The sequence below is a fragment of the Conger conger genome, chromosome 2 (assembly GCF_963514075.1).
Source record: "Conger conger chromosome 2, fConCon1.1, whole genome shotgun sequence".
Classification (NCBI taxonomy): Eukaryota; Metazoa; Chordata; class Actinopteri; order Anguilliformes; family Congridae; genus Conger; species Conger conger.
In genome coordinates this window covers 49,232,386-49,251,307 of record NC_083761.1, presented here as the reverse complement: position 1 = coordinate 49,251,307, position 18,922 = coordinate 49,232,386, and the positions used below count along the sequence as shown (strand labels likewise).

The window sequence follows — 18,922 nt, the reverse complement described above, 5'->3', positions numbered from 1 at the left end:
TTATATCAAGCATTTATTTATTATGTCAAGGAAAACATACATGGTCAAATGCAATTTCAGCAGCACCGTTACCTATAAGCTCACCTAGAAATTTTGTTTATTTCATTAAATTGAGCTCAGGAATACTATTGAACTGTTTATATTACTGAAAAATACATGAGATACTCTAATATTAAACTGCATTCAAGGGTTTTTTGAAAAATATGCTGATAGCAGCACAAAGTATAAACACACAGGCATACTTTTACTCAATAATCACTCACTCAAATAACATATCTTTCTGGGGACTCCAAGCTTTCAAAATGGCTTCAACCCAGTGCACCAACAAGTCCACACACACAAGTCCAACATTTTATCTTGATAATTTAATGTAAAAATGTAAGTGGACCTTATAGATACATGGTCTTAATGGGGGCCTTTGCCCTAATTATATATAAATTCATGCTAAATAGGCAAATCAACAATAATTAGAATTTTTTTGAAATAATGATTAATTTTAGCGACAGACAGTACTGTCCAAAAGCCTTGTAAAAGAATGTAAAATAAAATTCCATAAAGCAAAGATACAAAGATGCAAAACTGGAAAGAGTGTATACACACATTCCATTTTCCATTTCCATTTTAATTCATTTGTATAAGATAATGCATTAACATATTTTATCTGTTTAAGAGATTTTCTATTACATTACATTACATTCAATCTGACTGCCGCCTACTTGAAGCTAGAATACTTAGGGGCAGAGCCAATACTGTTTAATACCAGCTAGTGTCATAGTGGGAGAGATTTGTATTAAAATGATTAATTCTTCAAACATTTTCATTCAACCATAGTAATACAAAGAAAAAAGGAGAAAAGTATGAACACAAAGGGTTATGGAAATAATTAAATGGAAAAAGCTGTAGAGCTGGAGAAGGATCTGTTTTCCCTATAACAATAAAAAGGTCAGGATTCCCTTTAATGAAAGTGAAGAAACATAAAACTCAAGACAGTGACTCATAGCCTTTCTCCAAACTCTGGAAAAGTGTTTTCCGACAGAGAAGTAGGTCATGGAAAAGAATGATGGTATTTCCAGAATGTTCCAATATGTCAAGAATCCTTGGCGTCGCCGAAGGTGTTGACCCAGCGCTGAGTGCGAGCCCGCGCCTGGTCCCAGTCGTATAGCGGGCGGTACTGGAAATGCCGCAGGGCCTTGTCAGAGCTAACGGTAAAGGAGGTGCAGGCCACAGCCAGTGTGTAGTGATTGAGCAATGGTGTGTAACTCCACACTGGTTTCAGAAGGCAGTGCAGCAGATCGTTTATCCATGCCACCGCCCAAAGCAGCCACATCGGCACACTCACCTCCCGGAAGTTGAAGTGTGACAGGAACTGCATATTGAAGTCCTCATAGCTCTTGTACGGTGAGTCGTCATAGCAAAAGTATACTTCCCCTCCCATTATGTGGGGGCGATCCTGCAAGGACTTCGCTGCCAGCAAGTGCATCCATGCCACATTGCCTGAGGTTGTGGGAAAGAATGATGTTAATACAGCACAAAAAAGGACTTGGTGAACTGGATCAACTTTCAAAATGTATCCTCTAAAACATTTTCAAAGGCTGAAGAAAAGTATTGGTGGTTGTGAATCCCTGTATCAAAGGAATAGTGAGACCTTTGGGGAAATTCCATCCACTGGGTGCAGTGATTATTAGCTGTGCAGCGCTGCTTGAAGCGTGAGTTTGGGGTTGCCAGGTTCTCAGCCTTGTGCCAGAACATTACCCTGAACAAAAGCCAGTTGACTCAAGCTGTGGTTTACACGGTTAGCAGCTAGTTTGGCATGAAAGAGGACAAAGATGATTTCTAAAAGTTGATTTAAAAGATGCTGCTACTCCATTGCAACCAATAGTACTGCGTACCTTGACAACCTTCAACTCAAGCTTCAAGCGGCGCGACACCACTATTAATCGCTGTGCCCAGCAGATCTAATTTTTCAGTTTTTACTCTTCATAACGCTGCAAGATGCATCCTGTAAATATCTCAGACTTGGAGATGCCCGAAGGTGTATTTCCATCACTTCACAGAAGGTCAGACTATTCCTTTAAAGGAACTGTATTAATGAATAGCACAAATGTAAATGAATGGTCAACTGACTTGTCTGAGTGTAACTGTGAAATGAATAAGGCTGCCTTCACACCTGCATAAACGCGGCCATGTTCTGTGCTCCGGGGGACCCCTCGGATCAACCAGCCCCCTGTGCGCACCCCCATCTGGTAGAAGTCCCTCATCAACTGGTGCTGCTCCCCATAGATGCCAGTGGGTCGCAAGGCACAGGTGTACAGACAGGCCCCTCCATTAACCTGGGGGAGAGATTGAATAGCAAAGATGTGACATTGACTCATTCATGACATTGAACTGCTGTCTGTACAAAATCTACTGCCTTGTACATTGCTGTATAATTATCACCTAGCACCTTTAGCACCTTTCCATAATTGGAAACGACAACTACTACTAATTGTATTCTGTATAATATAATTGTTTTTTCTCTTGGAAGATGCCTTAATCTATATATAAATCTATAAAAAGTTTTTTCAGCTGGCCAGCTTTTCAGCTGACTTCCTAGTCAACTTTTCAGCCACCTTACTTTCACTTTGTCTCACAGACACTCAATCCCTCTGAACACAGTTTAAAGGCACACTATGCAGGATTTTCACCTTGAAAATATAATAAAATGCTTATTCATTATGATGGACTGACAAGCTGTGCTGTGTTCACTTTTGCCCAATACCTTGCTTGTCTCCTTGTATTTGTAAACTCGTCAAGGCATGGGCCTTTTTTATTTTTATTTCTGAAAAGCATGTTTCCAATACACTAAACTCATATGTTCTATAATCCAACAGAAGGAGGGCAAGAGGAGATGCATGTGGATTGGCTACTACAACGGCAAGTTGGGTTTGTGTGCCTTGGTGGTTAATCATTAAACAAGTGGCTGGCTAGCATTCGGTAATATTACAGTAGGTAGCTGTCGTTATTAGCTAACTAAATTCAGTTTCGTACCCAAGCGGTTGCACAGTTATATTTTTAGGAGATTCTACCAGCTCATTTCCTCTCCTGGGCGACAATGCATTGATCTGTGTGAGAGCAAACGTGCCTATACTTCTGTCCAGGCAGCCTAAAGGCAGACTGAAATCCACTGGTGTTAGCAGTGGCTAGTATCACCACTAAAACACCTGTGTTTCTCAATATCTCTTCTTGGGCATTCTTGTGTCAACGTGCCATAGGCCTACCAACATTCAGTGGAATCCCTTTACACACTTTACACAGCAGGACTCACTGAATCCCACGTTACTTGCATCAGGGGCTGTGACCAGAGTGGTGCAGGGGTGGTTGAAAGCACTAGCAATATGTCTGTGGTCATTGTCAGGTTGAAGGATGAAGCGGTGAGTTTGGAGGCATTTAGGTGAACTTGAAGAGCAGAATTCCCCACACTTCAGGATTCACTCTGCTGCTGCTATCAACAGTTGCATCATCAATGAAGACGAGTCAGCCATTACTTGTGTATGTTAAAACCATAACACTTCCACCACCATGCTACACAGATTAAGGGGGGTGCTTTGGATCTTTGGCAGTTCCTTTTGGCTCCAACAACTATAGAGGACCTTCGTTGGGCTACCAGGCCTTTTGTGATGGTTGAGTTCACAAGTGCTCTCTTTCTTATTGACGTTTCAAACAGTTGACTTTGGAAAGTTTAAGGATTTGCCTACATGTCACTGACTTTTTTCTTCTTATTTCTTAGCCTCATAATGATATCCTTGTCTTTCATTGGCACACCTATGGTCCTTGTTCACAAACACTAGTTTGACATCATGCAGGTTTTAGAAAGGAAAGAAAGGAAAGAAAAAAACTTATAAAAAGTAATCAGTTTACTTGTTATCGCTTGCCATGACAAACAACAAATAAATATGTATCAAACTCAACTAAATTGTTCACATTGCTCACTTTCATTTTAAAAGTGAGTGGCATGTTGGCAGTGTCTTTATGTGGAATACACGTTAATGTGTTTTCTTGTGTTAAATACAGTATATGTACGGCCTCCCATTCCACTCAGTCCTGTGTGGCATACAAAACAAGGCAACAGGTCTAACAGTGATGTGCTGCATTTGTTTCAGTACCTTCTTTCCATTGGCATCTAGAACCAATTTCTCAGCAACTGCCTTGCTTTTGGGGTAGGGCATCTCATGGCACACATTGTACACAGTTTCCTCATTTCCTCTGCATGAGAGGGAGAAAAATGACAATGTCTAGACTGAGATTTCAACAAGGTTATGGGCTTTGCTGTCTCAAATAACAAAACTGTAAGGGAAAATGAGAACAACAAGCTGACCAAATAAGATAAACTTCAATTTGAAAGACACACATCTGAGCAGTGTGTTGAGTTTCAACAGTAGAACTAACAATAAAGATTTATGAAGTACATCACCTTCCTGGAAAAAGTGTTTTTTTTGTCTAAGGTATTTACACTTAGTTAATGCTTATTTTATTGAAATCTTGTCCCCAGTACATTAGAACTCTGTGCATGCATACACGAAACACTTTGGGCCACGTGTTACAATGGCTCAGGCGGTAAGAGCAGTTGTCTGGCAGGCAGAGGGTTGTGTCGAAGTGTCCCTGAGCAGGACACCTAACCCCTAAATGCTCCTGACAAGCTGGTTGGTGCCTTGCATGGCAACCAATCGCTGTTGGTGTGTGAATGTGAGTGTGTGTATGAATGGGTAAATGAGAAGCATCAATTGTACAATGCTTTGGAAAAAGGCACAATATAAATGCCAGCCATTTACCATTTATCAATATTTTCATAAATCCCTGTGGAAATGTATATATGATTGGAACCGAACTAACAAATTCTATTTTCTGGAATTAACTTTGCATGGCGCATTAGCGCAGTCACTGGCATGGTGTGGTGCACCGGTTGTGGCTTTGCAATGTTGGCATTTTCGGTGAAGTGAACAGCACGCACATCAAGGGCGCCTAAATTGGTGCTGACAAAATGCTGACTATATTATCAGTGCACCTTCATTCATTCATATCCAATCAAATGAACTCTTCATTAACTTTAAGATCGATGCATATTGCGCAGGTCGTATTGGTAATTTCCGTAGTCCTAACGAATACAATGGGAGACGATGAGGTAGATGTTTCTCCAAAAGTTATTTTGTGGCAGGTGCAGACTTGTGCTGACTTTAAAAAACGATTTAGCTTGGAGCCGCGGTGGTGCAACAGGCTAAGACGCGGCAGACTTGTGGTTGCAGTTTGCTGCAGTTGCACACCGGGGACCGGGGTTTGATTCTTCGTCCTGCCAAAAGCCAAGTTTGGCCAGCTCACGTGGAGCAGCAATAATTGGCTCGCTGCTCCAGAGGGAGGGACTTGGCAGGGTTAGTAGATCGCCACACAAACAAGCACCTCGAGCGCCTTGGAATCACGACTTGTGAGACGAGACGGCTTGAAGAAGGCGTGTCGCTCTCCCGCCGGCCGCCGAGGGACGGGGTGTGGGCGGTGTATCTAATACTAGCTCTAATTGAATCAGACGGGGTCCAATTGGCTACCAAATTGGGAGAAAAAGGGAAAAAATTGGATTAAAAAAAAAAACTTTCGCTCTAACAAATCTCATAAATAAGAGAAATTGGGTTTGAATTTGTACTCATTTTCTTCAGTCAGAATTTCAATAAAACATTGCATAGATGTTTATTATGTGCCACTTTTGATTCCCCATTAAACCCACAGCTCAATAGTTTAAACACACTATTCTATAACTAAGAAATATTGACAACAGTATCTTATTTTACAAAACAAAATAAAATTTGCGGCAGTGAATTGACTCGGTATCAACTGTTGCTCAAAGAGAAGAAAAAAATAAGGAAGGGGAGACCGGGGCTATCACCTTACAGGGGTGGTAATTAATTATTCAAGAGAGGGAGTGTCAGGGAACTAATAGAAAATTCAACAGGGCCAGCTCACAGATAGGAGCAGAACCTGGGGCGTGTGTGTACCTGCGTGTGTGTGCGAATCTGTCTCAATGGGGGTGGCCTAGCACATCTCATGCTGACATCCTTCTGTAAGATCACAAACTTTATAACAAGCCTAGCTGTTTTACTTTTCAGTTTGAATTGGAAGTTAACATCTAAGTCCTGAACCTTGATCTGGTGTTCTACTTTTCTGGAATGTTGGCTGTATTCAGCTTTCATTTTGGGAGGAAACAAGCTTGGATTTGGTTTTTCCATTTCCTTTGTAAAAGTTAAATGAATCCATGCAAACAATAATAAAAGCCAGCAGGGAGCAGCGTGAGCGAAGGAAAACATATTGCAACCCTTTTCCCCAACAATTCTTTTTTTTGATAGCCATCGCTTTTCTTCTCCCTGCTGGGATTTAATCTTTGGCAAATTAAAAAAATGACTCTCTCCCAATCAGCTTGATTTGAGAAAATATAAACTGCGCAGAAATTAAGCATAATAATCTGTTATCTCTGTATTTATAAATGATCATATATTTGAAACTGTCCATTTCATATCCATTTGATCTTCGGTTATGATCTTCCCTGATAGGCTTTTCACACAAACACAGAATATGCACCCCTCCCCCCCCCCAGGGGGTGAGGCCAATGGCTTTCACAGGGACAGATTTTCGCAGTTTTCACTAGGCTGAACCACAAAAAACGATACATTTCTACAGTCCAATTGGAAAATCACTAACATAAAATAGTGCATTGACTGTAATGCCACTGGTTGTTAGTGTTTTTTACATCATTGTTCTATGATTGACACAAAATTCTAGTGCTGGTGTTCACAGTTGTTTGGTAGTTTTGATCCATTTTGTGAATGAAATGAACTGACAAGCTGCATGTTGGTGCAGAGAGTTGTGCATTTCGTGCAATTGTAAAAATCTGTAATCATAGCAACAAAATTATAGGTAAGACGAGAAAGAAGGCAACCTCTCTGAAGGAGTACTTGTCGTCTGCCATTCCATTGACCACCTCCTCCTCCTCTAACTGCTTGATCTCTATTCCAACATGGATCATCTGACTGCTCCATGTTGTCACTATGTTGTTGCAGGTGGATACACATCCTTACTCCTGCTCTTACCACTATGTAAAATCAATCATCTGTCATTTGACCACCAGCTCAAACGTGCGTATCAAAAAATGTTGAAAACCCCTATGACAAAAGATGGTGATGCAATATTACATTCAATGATAATGTGGTAAAATGGATCCTGTTCCAAAGTAATTGGTGTGAATCGATTTATTTATCATAAAACATTCATGATCTAAACATGGAATGTTGTTACAAGTAATCTGTCTCCATAAAAATATGCTTTAAGAGTAATGTTACAGTTACTTATCATTTTGATAATTACCTCAAGGTTCTGAAATTAGTGTCAAAGTGATTGTAAAAAACTGTAAATGGCATGACCATTGTGATTGGTTGTCAATTTAAACAGGCTGCCTATATCTGGTTGTGTGATATGGTCAGTGTTTTTCACCTCCTAGGTCAACAGGTAAACCATAGCACTAACAGGTTTGATTTTCACAAGGGGTTTGCTTCACCAAAAAGTCTGGCCTGCAGCCACCACTGGGTTTGGAGTATAGGAGTCATCTATTTCACTTCTCTTTTTCAGCAGTTTTCCTTCAATTTTATTGCAATGAGAAACAAACTATACTAACTGATGCTAACATGATCACACATAACCAATGAAGAACTATGACTCATTGACACCACGCTAATTATAGACAGCACATACTTCCTCTCTTTTCCAGTCCAGTTTAAAGCTTCTTTTCAAAATGGCTTCCATCCCCTGCAGGAAGGCTAGATAATGAGGTGTCTGGGGGTTCTGGGCCTTTTTCATATTGGAGAATAGGTTTCCAGTTAAAGCACCCTGGGTGAAGTGACCTTTCTTTGGAATTGGATCTAACAATGTGAAAAAAGTCTTGACCTTGGTAACATTTTGTGGTGATTTGCCATTGGATCCACAATGTATCAGTCAGGCCCTCAGTGTTCTAAACGAGCTCTGAGGCTTGCCTGTACACCGTGGCAAGCTGAGGTATTACAACCTGTGCCAAAAAAGCCTTGCAAAGCACATCCTTACACTGGACAAATAAAACAGTATTTAAAAACACATTCGGCTCCTGACATACATTTTAGCCATGCCGAATACTGTCCTTGATTGATTTTCTCTACTTTTTCCCCGCACCACTTTCTCTCTTCTTACAGATGTTTCCCAGCTCCTACCATCCTACTACCTGTGCCCTTGGCCCTATCCCCTGTTTACTCCCCCAGGCAATCATCCCAGACATCCTCCCATTTTTCACCTCTCTTGTCAACTTCTCCTTGTGTTCTGGATGTTTCCCCTCATCCTTGAAATGGAAATTCTTCAGTCATCAACTCTATACGTCTTCCTAAGCCTATCAGACCCTTTGCAATTATGAGCTCACCAGTGGTTTCTTTCTTCTTCATGATGTTCAAAACATTTGGTTTAGTTAAGCCTAAGGTCTGGCCAATGTCTCTCACTTCTTTTATTATTTCTCAAACCATAATGGCTTCCTTGACTTTCATAGGAACAACTTTAGTCCACATGTAGACGAAAGTCGACTCCAACTTCTATCAAAACGACAAAATCAAGCTTACACCTGCATTAAGGAATCAATTCACAGACCTGACAAATCAGAAACACCTGAGATTCAATTTGACCCCAAACAAGATGGTGCCCTGAATTGGAGGTCTGCGGAGACTCTGCACTTTAACCACATACAGTGGGTTCCCTAAATAAAAATTGAGAAAAAAGGCTGCATATAACAAACAACATGGATAATGATCTGTATTTTATGTTCAGAAATACAGGCAAACTATATTATTTGATTTCAGTACATTTACTCAATGTTTGTCATTTAGTAATCAAATTTTTTATGAAAACCCAAACCATAATTATAGGCACCCATGAGAAGTATTGTAAATAAAATCAAACAAAGTGAAATTGGCAATATAATTTTATATAATGATTCTGAAAAGTTAAGCATGGAGGAATGGTAAAAAAAACACTAAAAGGTAAAAAGACCACTTTTTTTATTGCTGATTATTTTACTTGGACCCTGAATGGAGGGATAAAGACATCGATGTGACTGCATGTGAGTCAGCAGACTGGCTCTCTACCTCACCTGATAAAGGGGTCTCCTTTGACATTGGGTCCGACAACCTCCATACTGCTTGTGTACACCAGGTATTGTATCCCAGTCTCCACACATGCATTGATCACATTTACTGTACCTGAGAGAGAGAGAAATAATATTGTTAGTTTTATTTATTTCTTTGTAGATGTATTTATTATTAATTTTCAGGATTATTATTATTCATCTGACATCTATTAGTTTATGTACCTATATGTTCCTGCAACAGTGTTGTTTATATTTCACATTTTGCATTGCTGTTGTTTATGCATTGCATTGTTTTGTAAAGCTTTGGCAACACATATACTGCATTATATCATGCCAATAAAGCACTTAATTTCATTTTTTAATTTGAGAGAGAGAGAGAAACCCTGTTGTGGATGTGTCCAGCCAAGCATAGTCAACTTTTTGTCCATAAATGACGACAGAATAGTAGAGTAGCTAGTCTAGCTTGATTTAGGGTGGCCGACTTTCCCGTAAAATAGGCTACAGAATTGTCCCAGGACATCATATGATTGAGTTTAGGCTGTAGTTTAGCCTCTGTTCAATTCAATTGCTGGTTGGTAGCTACTCATGATAACAAACTGTGACACCAAACATAATTTTAATGTTAGCTAGGCAACGTGATTGACGCAAACCTACGATGCAGTCCGTAAGTACTTGGACAGTGGCACATTTTTGTTGTGTTGTCTCTTTCCCCTTGCACATTGAATGTGAAATGAAACAATGACTCTGAAGTTAAAGTGCAGACCTTAAGCTTTAATTTTAGGGTCTTGCATGCATATTGTTGTACGTTGCTCTGGATAAGAGCGTCTGCCAAATGCCATTAATATAATGTAATGTAATATTGGGTGAACAGTGTAGGAATTGCAATTATACATAGTCCCTCAATTTTAGCAGATCAAAAGTAATTGGACAATTGGTAGCTCAAATGTTTCTTGGACAGATGTGTTAAGTTTCACAGTTCATGCATAAAAGAGTAGTGTCAATCGGACCAAATGACAAATATTGGTGTGTTAAAATGAACTGTTTGGTACATAGCTAATAAATAAGAACACACTGGTGAGCTCAACAATGGCAAGCGACCTGGTAGACCACAGAAGACAAGTGTAATGGATGACAGAAGAATCCTTTGAATTGCGAAGAAAAAATCCTCTGGAACTGAACAACAGATCAAGAACACTCTCCAGGATGTAAACCCCTGGCAAGCCTCAAGAATGGCCAGATTACACCTGTAGCGTTCTGGAAGTGTTACGGACAGAGCAACCAGTAGCAGAGTGATGGAAAGAGGAAAGTGGGGAGAAAAAGGCTCATGATCCAAAGCATACCACCTCATCTGTCAACCATGTTGGAGGTAGTGTTATGGCTTGGACATGTCTGGCTGCCAATGGAACCGGCTAATTTGTATTTATTGATGATATCACTGCTGACAACAGAAGCAGGATAAATGGCAGGATCTTGCCTGCTCAGATCCACGTAAATGGGCGATGCTTCATCATGCAACAGTAAAATGACCAAAAACATACAGCCAAAGCAACCAAGGAGTTTTTCAGGCCAAAAAGTGAAATGTTCTCCACTGGCAAAATCAATCACTTGACTTCAATACAAATGAGCATTAATTTCACTTGCTGAAGAGCAGACTGAACTGAAGTCCCAAAACAAGCAGGGGCAGAGCATGGAAAGATACCCAGCATCTGGTGTTGACCCTCAAATGAAATTACATGAATGGCATTTTGGCAGACACTCCAGAGCGATGTACAATTTATTAGACTAAGCAGGAGACAATCCTCTCCTGGAGCAATGCAGGGTTAAGGGCCTTGCTCAAGGGCCCAATGGCCGTGCAGATCTTATTGTGTGCTACACCGGGGATCGAACCACCGACCTTGCATGTCCCAGTCCCGTACCTTAACCACTACGCTACAGGCCACCCTATTCTGTGAAAAAAAAAAGTGTCACTGCCCAATTACGGACTGCATTGTATTTCATGAAGCTAGTTTATCTCACCCTTGCTAGAAGGTTTGGGAGGTTTGCTGGAATACTAAAATAACATTTCCACTGCAGTAGAATTGCATCTTTTGAAATATAATGACCGACCTCAGGCTGTGCATTATGCAATTTCAATGCCTTTTGAACACTGCGTCAGGCATTCAAGGTTGGGCCCGAGGTCATTTTCCCTTTCATAGTTCCACATTATTCCATAATGTGATGACAGGATGGGGTGTGTCCTAATTCTGGTGTTCCTATGATACTGTATATGGTTTTCATATTTTCATTCAGCCAACATGACAACTGTTGGCATGCACTGTTCAGAGTAACAGAAAAAAAGTTTTTCAAACAATTTAGTCACAAACAGGTTCCTTAATTTATCAAAACAACATGCATATGCTTTCCATTCAAAAATAGAGGGGAGTTAGAAATACCATTGAAGGCAATTATAAATGATAATACTGAGCGTAGAAAAGTCAGTAAAACCATTTACAGCCACAAGGCAGCACTACCTTGAAAAGGACATGGAAAACAGTAGTATTCATACTTGCTTATATGCTTATTTTGTAGCAAGGAACTGCTCCCCTGTAATTTGTATAATTACAAAGGCTCAGGCGTTAAGAGCAGTTATCTGGCAGTCGGAGGGTTGCCGGGTCGATCCCGCCCTGGGTGTGTCGAAGTGACATATTTTCACCCTTTATTGAATTGCTTATTTTTGTGTACACTACTGTTAGATTCTGTCACTGTTACTGCAGGCATTTTAAATCATACTCCAGAATTATCGGCACCCTGCATGAAAAAGCTCAAAAATGTACAAAATATAAATACAATATCCATCCATCCATCCATCCATTATCTTAACCCGCTTATCCAGGGGTGCTGGAGCCTATTCCAGCATACATTGGGCGAAAGGCAGGAATACACCCTGGACAGGTCACCAGTCCATCGCAGGGCACACACACCATTCACTCACACACTTGCTGTGAGGCGGCAGTGCTACCCACTGCACCATCCGTGCCACCTAAATACAATATGCAAACAGCAATTACTTTAACTTTAAATAAATAAAATAACACAGTAACTTTTTTATTAATACACTTCAGCTATTCTTTGTTTCTAACTATGTTTTGTTAAAGATAAAAACCATGCTTTTTTGCATCCAATGGTGTTATTATGGTATGTATTAAGCATCAGTAACAGTAGAGAAATGAAGTGCATTGCAGTATCAACTTACAGTATATGTCCAATCATTTCAATCTATTCCTATGTGGGGATTGAATGGGTGGAGTACAAATTATTACCAGACTCTGAGCAATTGGGTGTCCTTGATGAAATCAAGTATTCCCTGACCGAATGGACAAAGAATGTTTTTGTCTCATTGCATACCCCCTTCCATATTTCCATGATCTTTGTATATAGAGGCTTTCTATGGAGAGATTTGTAGCATGAGATATGTGGTGGCAAGCTGGTGCAGTGGATAACACTGTCACCGCACAACAACTACATCCCGGGTTTGAATTCCGACTGGGACCTTTCTGCATGGAGTTTGCATCTTCCTATTTTTCAGCTCTTAATCCCTCTGCTGACCATATCCCCCTCCCCATCTCTCTCCTTCTCCAATACAAGTTACTCGTGGATGGAACATTTTTGGAGGAGTTGAGAAGGGAGGTGGTTTGGTGAGGCAGTCCAGACCACACCCATACAATCCTGACATTGTTTTCCATAAAGAATGTATGTCTGACTGGAAATGTGTGTAATTACAGTTATTTACATTACTTTGATTAGATATTTGGTGGATACATCCCTCTGTGACAATGTATGGTTATTTAATTTTCCAGCCACTTTACGGTCACATTAAGCATGTGATGTTGATGAACAAAGCCTATGTCATCCTGTAAGAAAGACAGAGCTCACAGATAAGACAGACATGTGCGTCAAGGCCTCTGAGGGTATTTACGCCAGGCCAGAGCACCAGTGTGTTGAAGATTTCTGTACTGCAAACATGTTTTGTGTTTCAGTGATCCTCCCGCTGGCCGGAATGATATTAAACAAAAAAAATTTTTTCCTGTAGTGTTTGTTGCCTTGGGTGAGTTCCAACATTGTCCTGACTTAATTTCCATGGAGAGAAGCTGGGTCCAAACAGTTTATCGATGCATTTACTCACCTTTTCCATTAAGGGCAACTTCCCACTGATTTTTTTTTTTTTACTTTTTTTTGTTACTGTTGCGTATATATCTAACATTTCCCACTGGTGCATAATACATGCTGGTGCTGTTGGTTAAGTTTAAACACTCAATGATTTCTGGCTTTTTTCAGTTTTCTGTAATTTTTTACAACTTTTTTGGCATCTCTGTGACAGTTGACAGTTGTTAGGTTACAGGAAAGAAGGTTTGAGGAAAGAAATGCAGTAAAGCATGTTGTCATCATGGATTAAATCACTCACTTTGTGGGGCTGTCACAGGGTCACAAGGAGAAACAGCTGAGACACAGCTTGGAGAAAAAGGCGCAGGAAATGATAGAAAGACAGATTGTTGAAGGTAGCCATGGAAAAACAGTAATTGCATATTTTCGCTCAGTTGATTGCTGGCGTTGAAGAAAATCATTCTGAGACAATATACATTTACATTTCAGTGAATGCTCTGTATGTCTGCCCACATCTTGATAACTATCATGGTTTCATCTTAGGTGGGTGAAGATGAAACCATGGTAGTTATCAAGATGTGGGCAGACACACTCCAATATCAATGATTAAAACATACCGATGACCTGAAGGTAGGAAGTTCTTTGAAAGACTGCTTTAACTCGGCTCTCAAGTCTATGTGACGCCAAAACAGACACCGGGTTTATTAAAATATATTTATTAAACAGATGTACAAACACAGAACATATATGGGGTTGACTAATGGGAAGTTAGTAGGGTAAGTTAAGAATGTGTGTGTGCGCGCGCAAGTGCGCGTGTCCCTTGAACAGGTAAAAGTGGGAGTGTTAGAGTGTTAGCTGTGTTAAGAGAGACTACTTGCGTAGTTTTACTCTAGAATTACATGCGCAAAAGATGGTGAATCAACTCACGTATATATACTGTTAACAAAATACATTCAAATGATAAGACAAAGCAAATATAGAAACAACGATTCACAATAGGAGTTAAGACTAAAGAGGGTGCGTCAAAAAAAGAGAAAGGGGTTTCCCAAGAGCGTGCCATGCTCTTATACAGGGAAAGTTTATTGCTCCCGCGATGACGGTATTGGCTGAACCGAACTAGACGCCATGCGGGGTGGATGTCGTGGAATTGTCCTGTAGGATTGCGGGTAATGTGGTCCCTACAAATGCTTATCCTTCCCACAGTCTATGAATATAATGCGTAATATAAAGCATTTTTTGAAAAGCTGTCCAAAAGCCGTCTTTTCATAGTGTTCTAGTAAGAAAATGTTAAGTAAGACTTTATGAAATGTTGACTTTGGTGTGCTACACAACACTATTTATATTTTTTGTCTTTTTGAAGTTTTCACTATAACTAACCAACTATATTATGAGCAAGAAAGTTATTTGGCTATGTAACTAGCTATGTAACTAAGATATGATAGTCTACCAGGAACGATGTAACTGTAATTTACAGTTTGAGAGAAATAAAGGTTTAGCTAAACACGGATGATTGAACACGAAAAGAAATAAAAGGAATGTGTCGCTGCCCAAATTGCACTCCAGACAAGTGATCACTGAAACTCTGTATACTATTGGTTATCTAGTTAGAAAACAATACCAGTTTGCTATGAGTAACAACAAGAAAATGAGCTATTACGAGATATCTTCCCGAATTCACAAATATCCACCTGAGGCACAATGCTGTACAATCGCTACTATGTTCATATTGCCTCAGGTGGATAAATTCATCAAGCTAACTATAGCTAATTTGTTTGTTGCTACCAATAAGAATGTAAAACAATACCAAAGAACCGGTATTGTTTTATAACTAGATATGTAGTCTTCGCTTGAATAATAAGCAATAGTATACAGTTTCAGTGATCGCTTGTCTGGAGTGCAATTTGGGCAGCTACACATTCCTTTTATACACAAACAATCAGAATAAGCAGAATAAGAGCATCTCTGAACACACAACGCGTCAAACCTCTAAGTGGATAGGTTTCAGTAGCAGAAGTCTAATAAATACCTAATAAAATGCTCAGAGTGTATGTACAGTGGTGTGAAAAAGTGTTTGCCCCCTTCCTGATTTCTTTTTTTTTTTTGCATGTTTGTCACACTTAAATGTTTCAGATCATCAAACAAATTTAAATATTAGTCAAAGACAACGCAAGTAAACACAAAATGCAGTTTTTAAATGAAGGTTTTTATTATTAAGGGAGAAACCCACATGGCCCTGTGTGAAAAAGTGATTGCCCCTCCTGTTAAAACATAACTTAACTGTAATTTATCAAACCTGAGTTCAATTTCTCTCGCCACACCCAGGCCTGATTACTGCCATACCTGTTCTCAATCAAGAAATCACTTAAATAGGACCTGCCTGACAAAGTGAAGCAGACCAAATGATTCTCAAAAGCTAGACATCATGCCGAGATCTAAAGAAATTCAGGAACAAATGAGAAAGAAAGTAATTGAGATCTATCAGTTTGGAAAAGGTTATAAAGCCATTTCTAAAGCTTTGGGGCTCCAGCGAACCACAGTGAGAGATACTCTGTGGTCTAACGAGACAAAAGTTGAACTTTTTGGAAGGTGTGTGTCCCATTACATCTGGCGTAAAAGTAACGCCGCATTTCAGAAAAAGAACATCATACCAACAGTAAAATATGGTGGTGGTAGTGTGATGGTCTGGAGCTGTTTTGCTGCTTCAGGACCTGGAAGACTTGCTGTGATAAATGGAACCATGAATTCTGCTGTCTACCAAAAAATCCTGAAGGAGAATGTCCGGCCATCTGTTTGTGACCTCAAGCTGAAACGAACTTGGGTTCTGCAGTAGGACAATGATCCAAAACACACCAGCAAGTCCACCTCTGAATGGCTGAAGAAAAACAAAATGAAGACTTTGGAGTGGCATAGTCAAAGTCCTGACCTGAATCCTATTGAGATGCTGTGGCATGACCTTAAAAAGGCGGTTCATGCTCGAAAACCCTCCAATGTGGCTGAATTACAACAATTTTGCAAAGATGACTGGGCCAAAATTCCTCCACAGCGTTGTAAGAGACTCATTGCAAGTTATCGCAAACACTTGATTGCAGTTGTTGCTGCTAAGGGTGGCCCAACGAGTTATTAGGTTTAGGGGGCAATCACTTTTTCACACAGGGCCATGTAGGTTTGGATTTTTTTTCTCCCTTAATAATAAAAACCTTCATTTAAAAACTGCATTTTGTGTTTACTTGTGTTGTCTTTGAGTAATATTTAAATTTGTTTGATGATCTGAAACATTTAAGTGTGACAAACATGCAAAAAAAATAAGAAATCAGGAAGGGGGCAAACACTTTTTCACACCACTGTATGTGTATGGGGGCGGCCTGTAGCGTAGAGATTAAGGTAAATGACTGGGACACACAAGGTCGGTGGTTCTAATCCCAGTGTAGTCGCACAGCCGTTGGGCCCTTGAGCAAGGCCCTTAACCCTGCATTGCTCCAGGGGAGGATTGTCTCCTGCTTAGTCTAATCAACTGTATGTCACTCTGGATAAGAGCGTCTCCCAAATGGCAATAATGTATGCACGTTAAACATTGAGAGCATAATGCCAGTTTAAAAAAAGTGTCAAAAAAATTACATTCCAACTGTCACCACTCTAGAAACTGAACATTCCACCAAACTGAAAGCGGAAAATGTTCAATATCTTGGAAATATTATTTTATATTGAAAATATTGAAAAGCTATGAACAAGCACAAGCACCATCAGGACATTTTCAAGTTGGTGGATATCTTGAGGATAATAATAAATACAACTTTTGGATAACAAATCTTAAGTGATGAAGATTGGACTAATTTGCTTGAATGTCCATACTTTTTCCGACATATAGTGCAGTCCGTACGTATTTGGACAGTTTTATCACGACAATTTCTACTCTTTTGGCTCTGTAGAGTATGATACTCTATTGAATTTTCACATATTTGAAAACGTATCCCTCTGTCAGCCTCACCTTGAACATTGACAGTGTGGATAGTCTTTTCAGGAACCCTGTGCCACACATCCACCAGACTAGCAGAGTGAATGACCAGGTCTGCCCCCTGAGCTGCAGCCAGCACACTGGAGTAGTCTGTGATGTCCCCTTGTATCACCACCACCTTCACCCGTTCTGAAAGAGAGCAAGAGAAAGAGAGAGTTTGTATGAATTATAGGGGTATGTAAGTAATTATCATTTTTGTATACCTATTATTGCTTGTTGATGTGTTTAGGGATTAAAGGGGTAGGAGTACATAAGTGTTACTTCTTCCTACTCCTTTTCGCACATGTAAATAGGTTTAAGTTCAAGTGCTGGTGGGGGGAATTTATGATGTCTTTTTATATTTTGTCGTTCATCTGTTTTTAACTACTGTTTCTGTTTTGTTACTATTTTACATGTTCGAAATAAAGATAACAAATCAAATCAAATCAAAACACGATTTACCGCAAAGTACACACCAAGATTTTATGTGCGGATAGCGTGACCAACGTTTTTCGAAATGCAGATGGCGTCATATACCATTAATGGAAAAACAAACTTGTAGTGATACAGGCACTAATTCACTACAAAATGTAACAGAGAAGCAGGGAGCGTTTAAAATCGTATAAGATAATGAACCTAATTATCGGTGGGACCGATCCCGCGATCGTACGCGCTGAAAGCCAAGAGTTAATCGCGGAGCCACCGTTACGAACAAAAATTAAGACGCGCCAGTTTAGTTATCACACCTGCAGAGAACATAAAGACCCAATTGTTTCTTTTCTGAACAGATATGCCTGCACGTTAATCTTTGTTTTCTTAGCAGCATTTTCTCTACGCGCTATCTTCATATCGCAAAGAGTAGGCTACCTGACCCGAAAATGTACGTACGTATTTAGCCTACACAGCTGCAGTTATATCGAGAAATACAGAGAAATAAGGGCACAACATGACAGATTACTTTTCTTTTCTTTTTTTAATATTCGAACTAGTCGCAAATGAAAGGTTAATGTCTCAGTTATAAAAGTAGCTACCAGCCCCGACAAATTAGTATGGTCTAGTATTAGCAGTAGTAGGCTATACACTGACTAACATCTCATACAGTTAGATTAGATTAATGCGTTTCTGGAAACGCATATATTTGAATTGATAGGTTTTCAGTGGAACGTAAGCTCACCTGTACTATGATCTTGCAAGCTTGGGTTGGTGTGTTTGTCAAAAAGACGAATTTCTCTCACTTTATCTTCTTTTTCCAACAGTACTCGGAGCAGGTGCTGACCAAGAAAACCACAACCCCCAGTCACCAAATATATCTGACCCGGTTCTGCAGACATTTTGTTCGTCTCCGTTTCACAGTGCTCTTGGTAGTATTTAGTCGTTATGTGTGAAACCTACGGCGTTTTACTGCGTTACTGTCTGCAGTCCCTCTCTGCGCTTGCCCTGCCTTAGAGCGGCGAGGCGGAGCCGTGACGGGACTCTCAGCGCTTAAATCCCGCCTTCAGAAATATATGGGTTAGTACTGAGGGGCGACATGGCTCAGGCTGTAAGAACAGTTCTCTCAGTCGGAGGGTTACCGGTTCGATCCCCTCCCCGGGCTGTGTCGAAGTGTCCCCGAGCAAGAC

The 18,922-nt window shown here is 40.1% G+C and overlaps 1 protein-coding gene across 2 annotated transcripts; it reads right to left on the bottom strand.

Moving 5' to 3' along the window:
* hsd3b7 (hydroxy-delta-5-steroid dehydrogenase, 3 beta- and steroid delta-isomerase) lies at window positions 1-18,922 on the bottom strand. 2 transcript variants are annotated; one of them, XM_061231693.1, is made up of 7 exons: window positions 18,478-18,922; window positions 17,298-17,453; window positions 9,176-9,284; window positions 4,143-4,242; window positions 2,168-2,330; window positions 1,340-1,494; window positions 1,066-1,199 (listed from the first exon to the last, which is right to left on the bottom strand). In XM_061231693.1, the coding sequence occupies exons 1-7, from the start codon at window positions 18,632-18,634 to the stop codon at window positions 1,194-1,196; spliced, it is 846 nt and encodes a 281-aa protein (XP_061087677.1). In that variant the 5' UTR covers window positions 18,635-18,922; the 3' UTR covers window positions 1,066-1,193. The 2 variants fall into 2 exon arrangements, with proteins under 2 accessions (XP_061087676.1, XP_061087677.1); XM_061231692.1 differs by having other exon boundaries at window positions 1-1,494.

What these genes read in the sequence shown, in the direction of transcription:
- hsd3b7 (XM_061231692.1), bottom strand. Translation starts at nt 18,634, where the DNA reads ATGTCTGCAGAACCGGGTCAGATATATTTGGTGACTGGGGGTTGTGGT. An exon ending in CCACACTGTCAATGTTCAAG is followed by an intron (nt 9,285 to 17,297) that starts GTGAGGCTGACA and finishes TCTCTCTCTCAG; the next exon opens with GTACAGTAAATGTGATCAAT. An exon ending in ACATGGCCGCGTTTATGCAG is followed by an intron (nt 1,495 to 2,167) that starts GTGTGAAGGCAG and finishes CCACAACCTCAG; the next exon opens with GCAATGTGGCATGGATGCAC.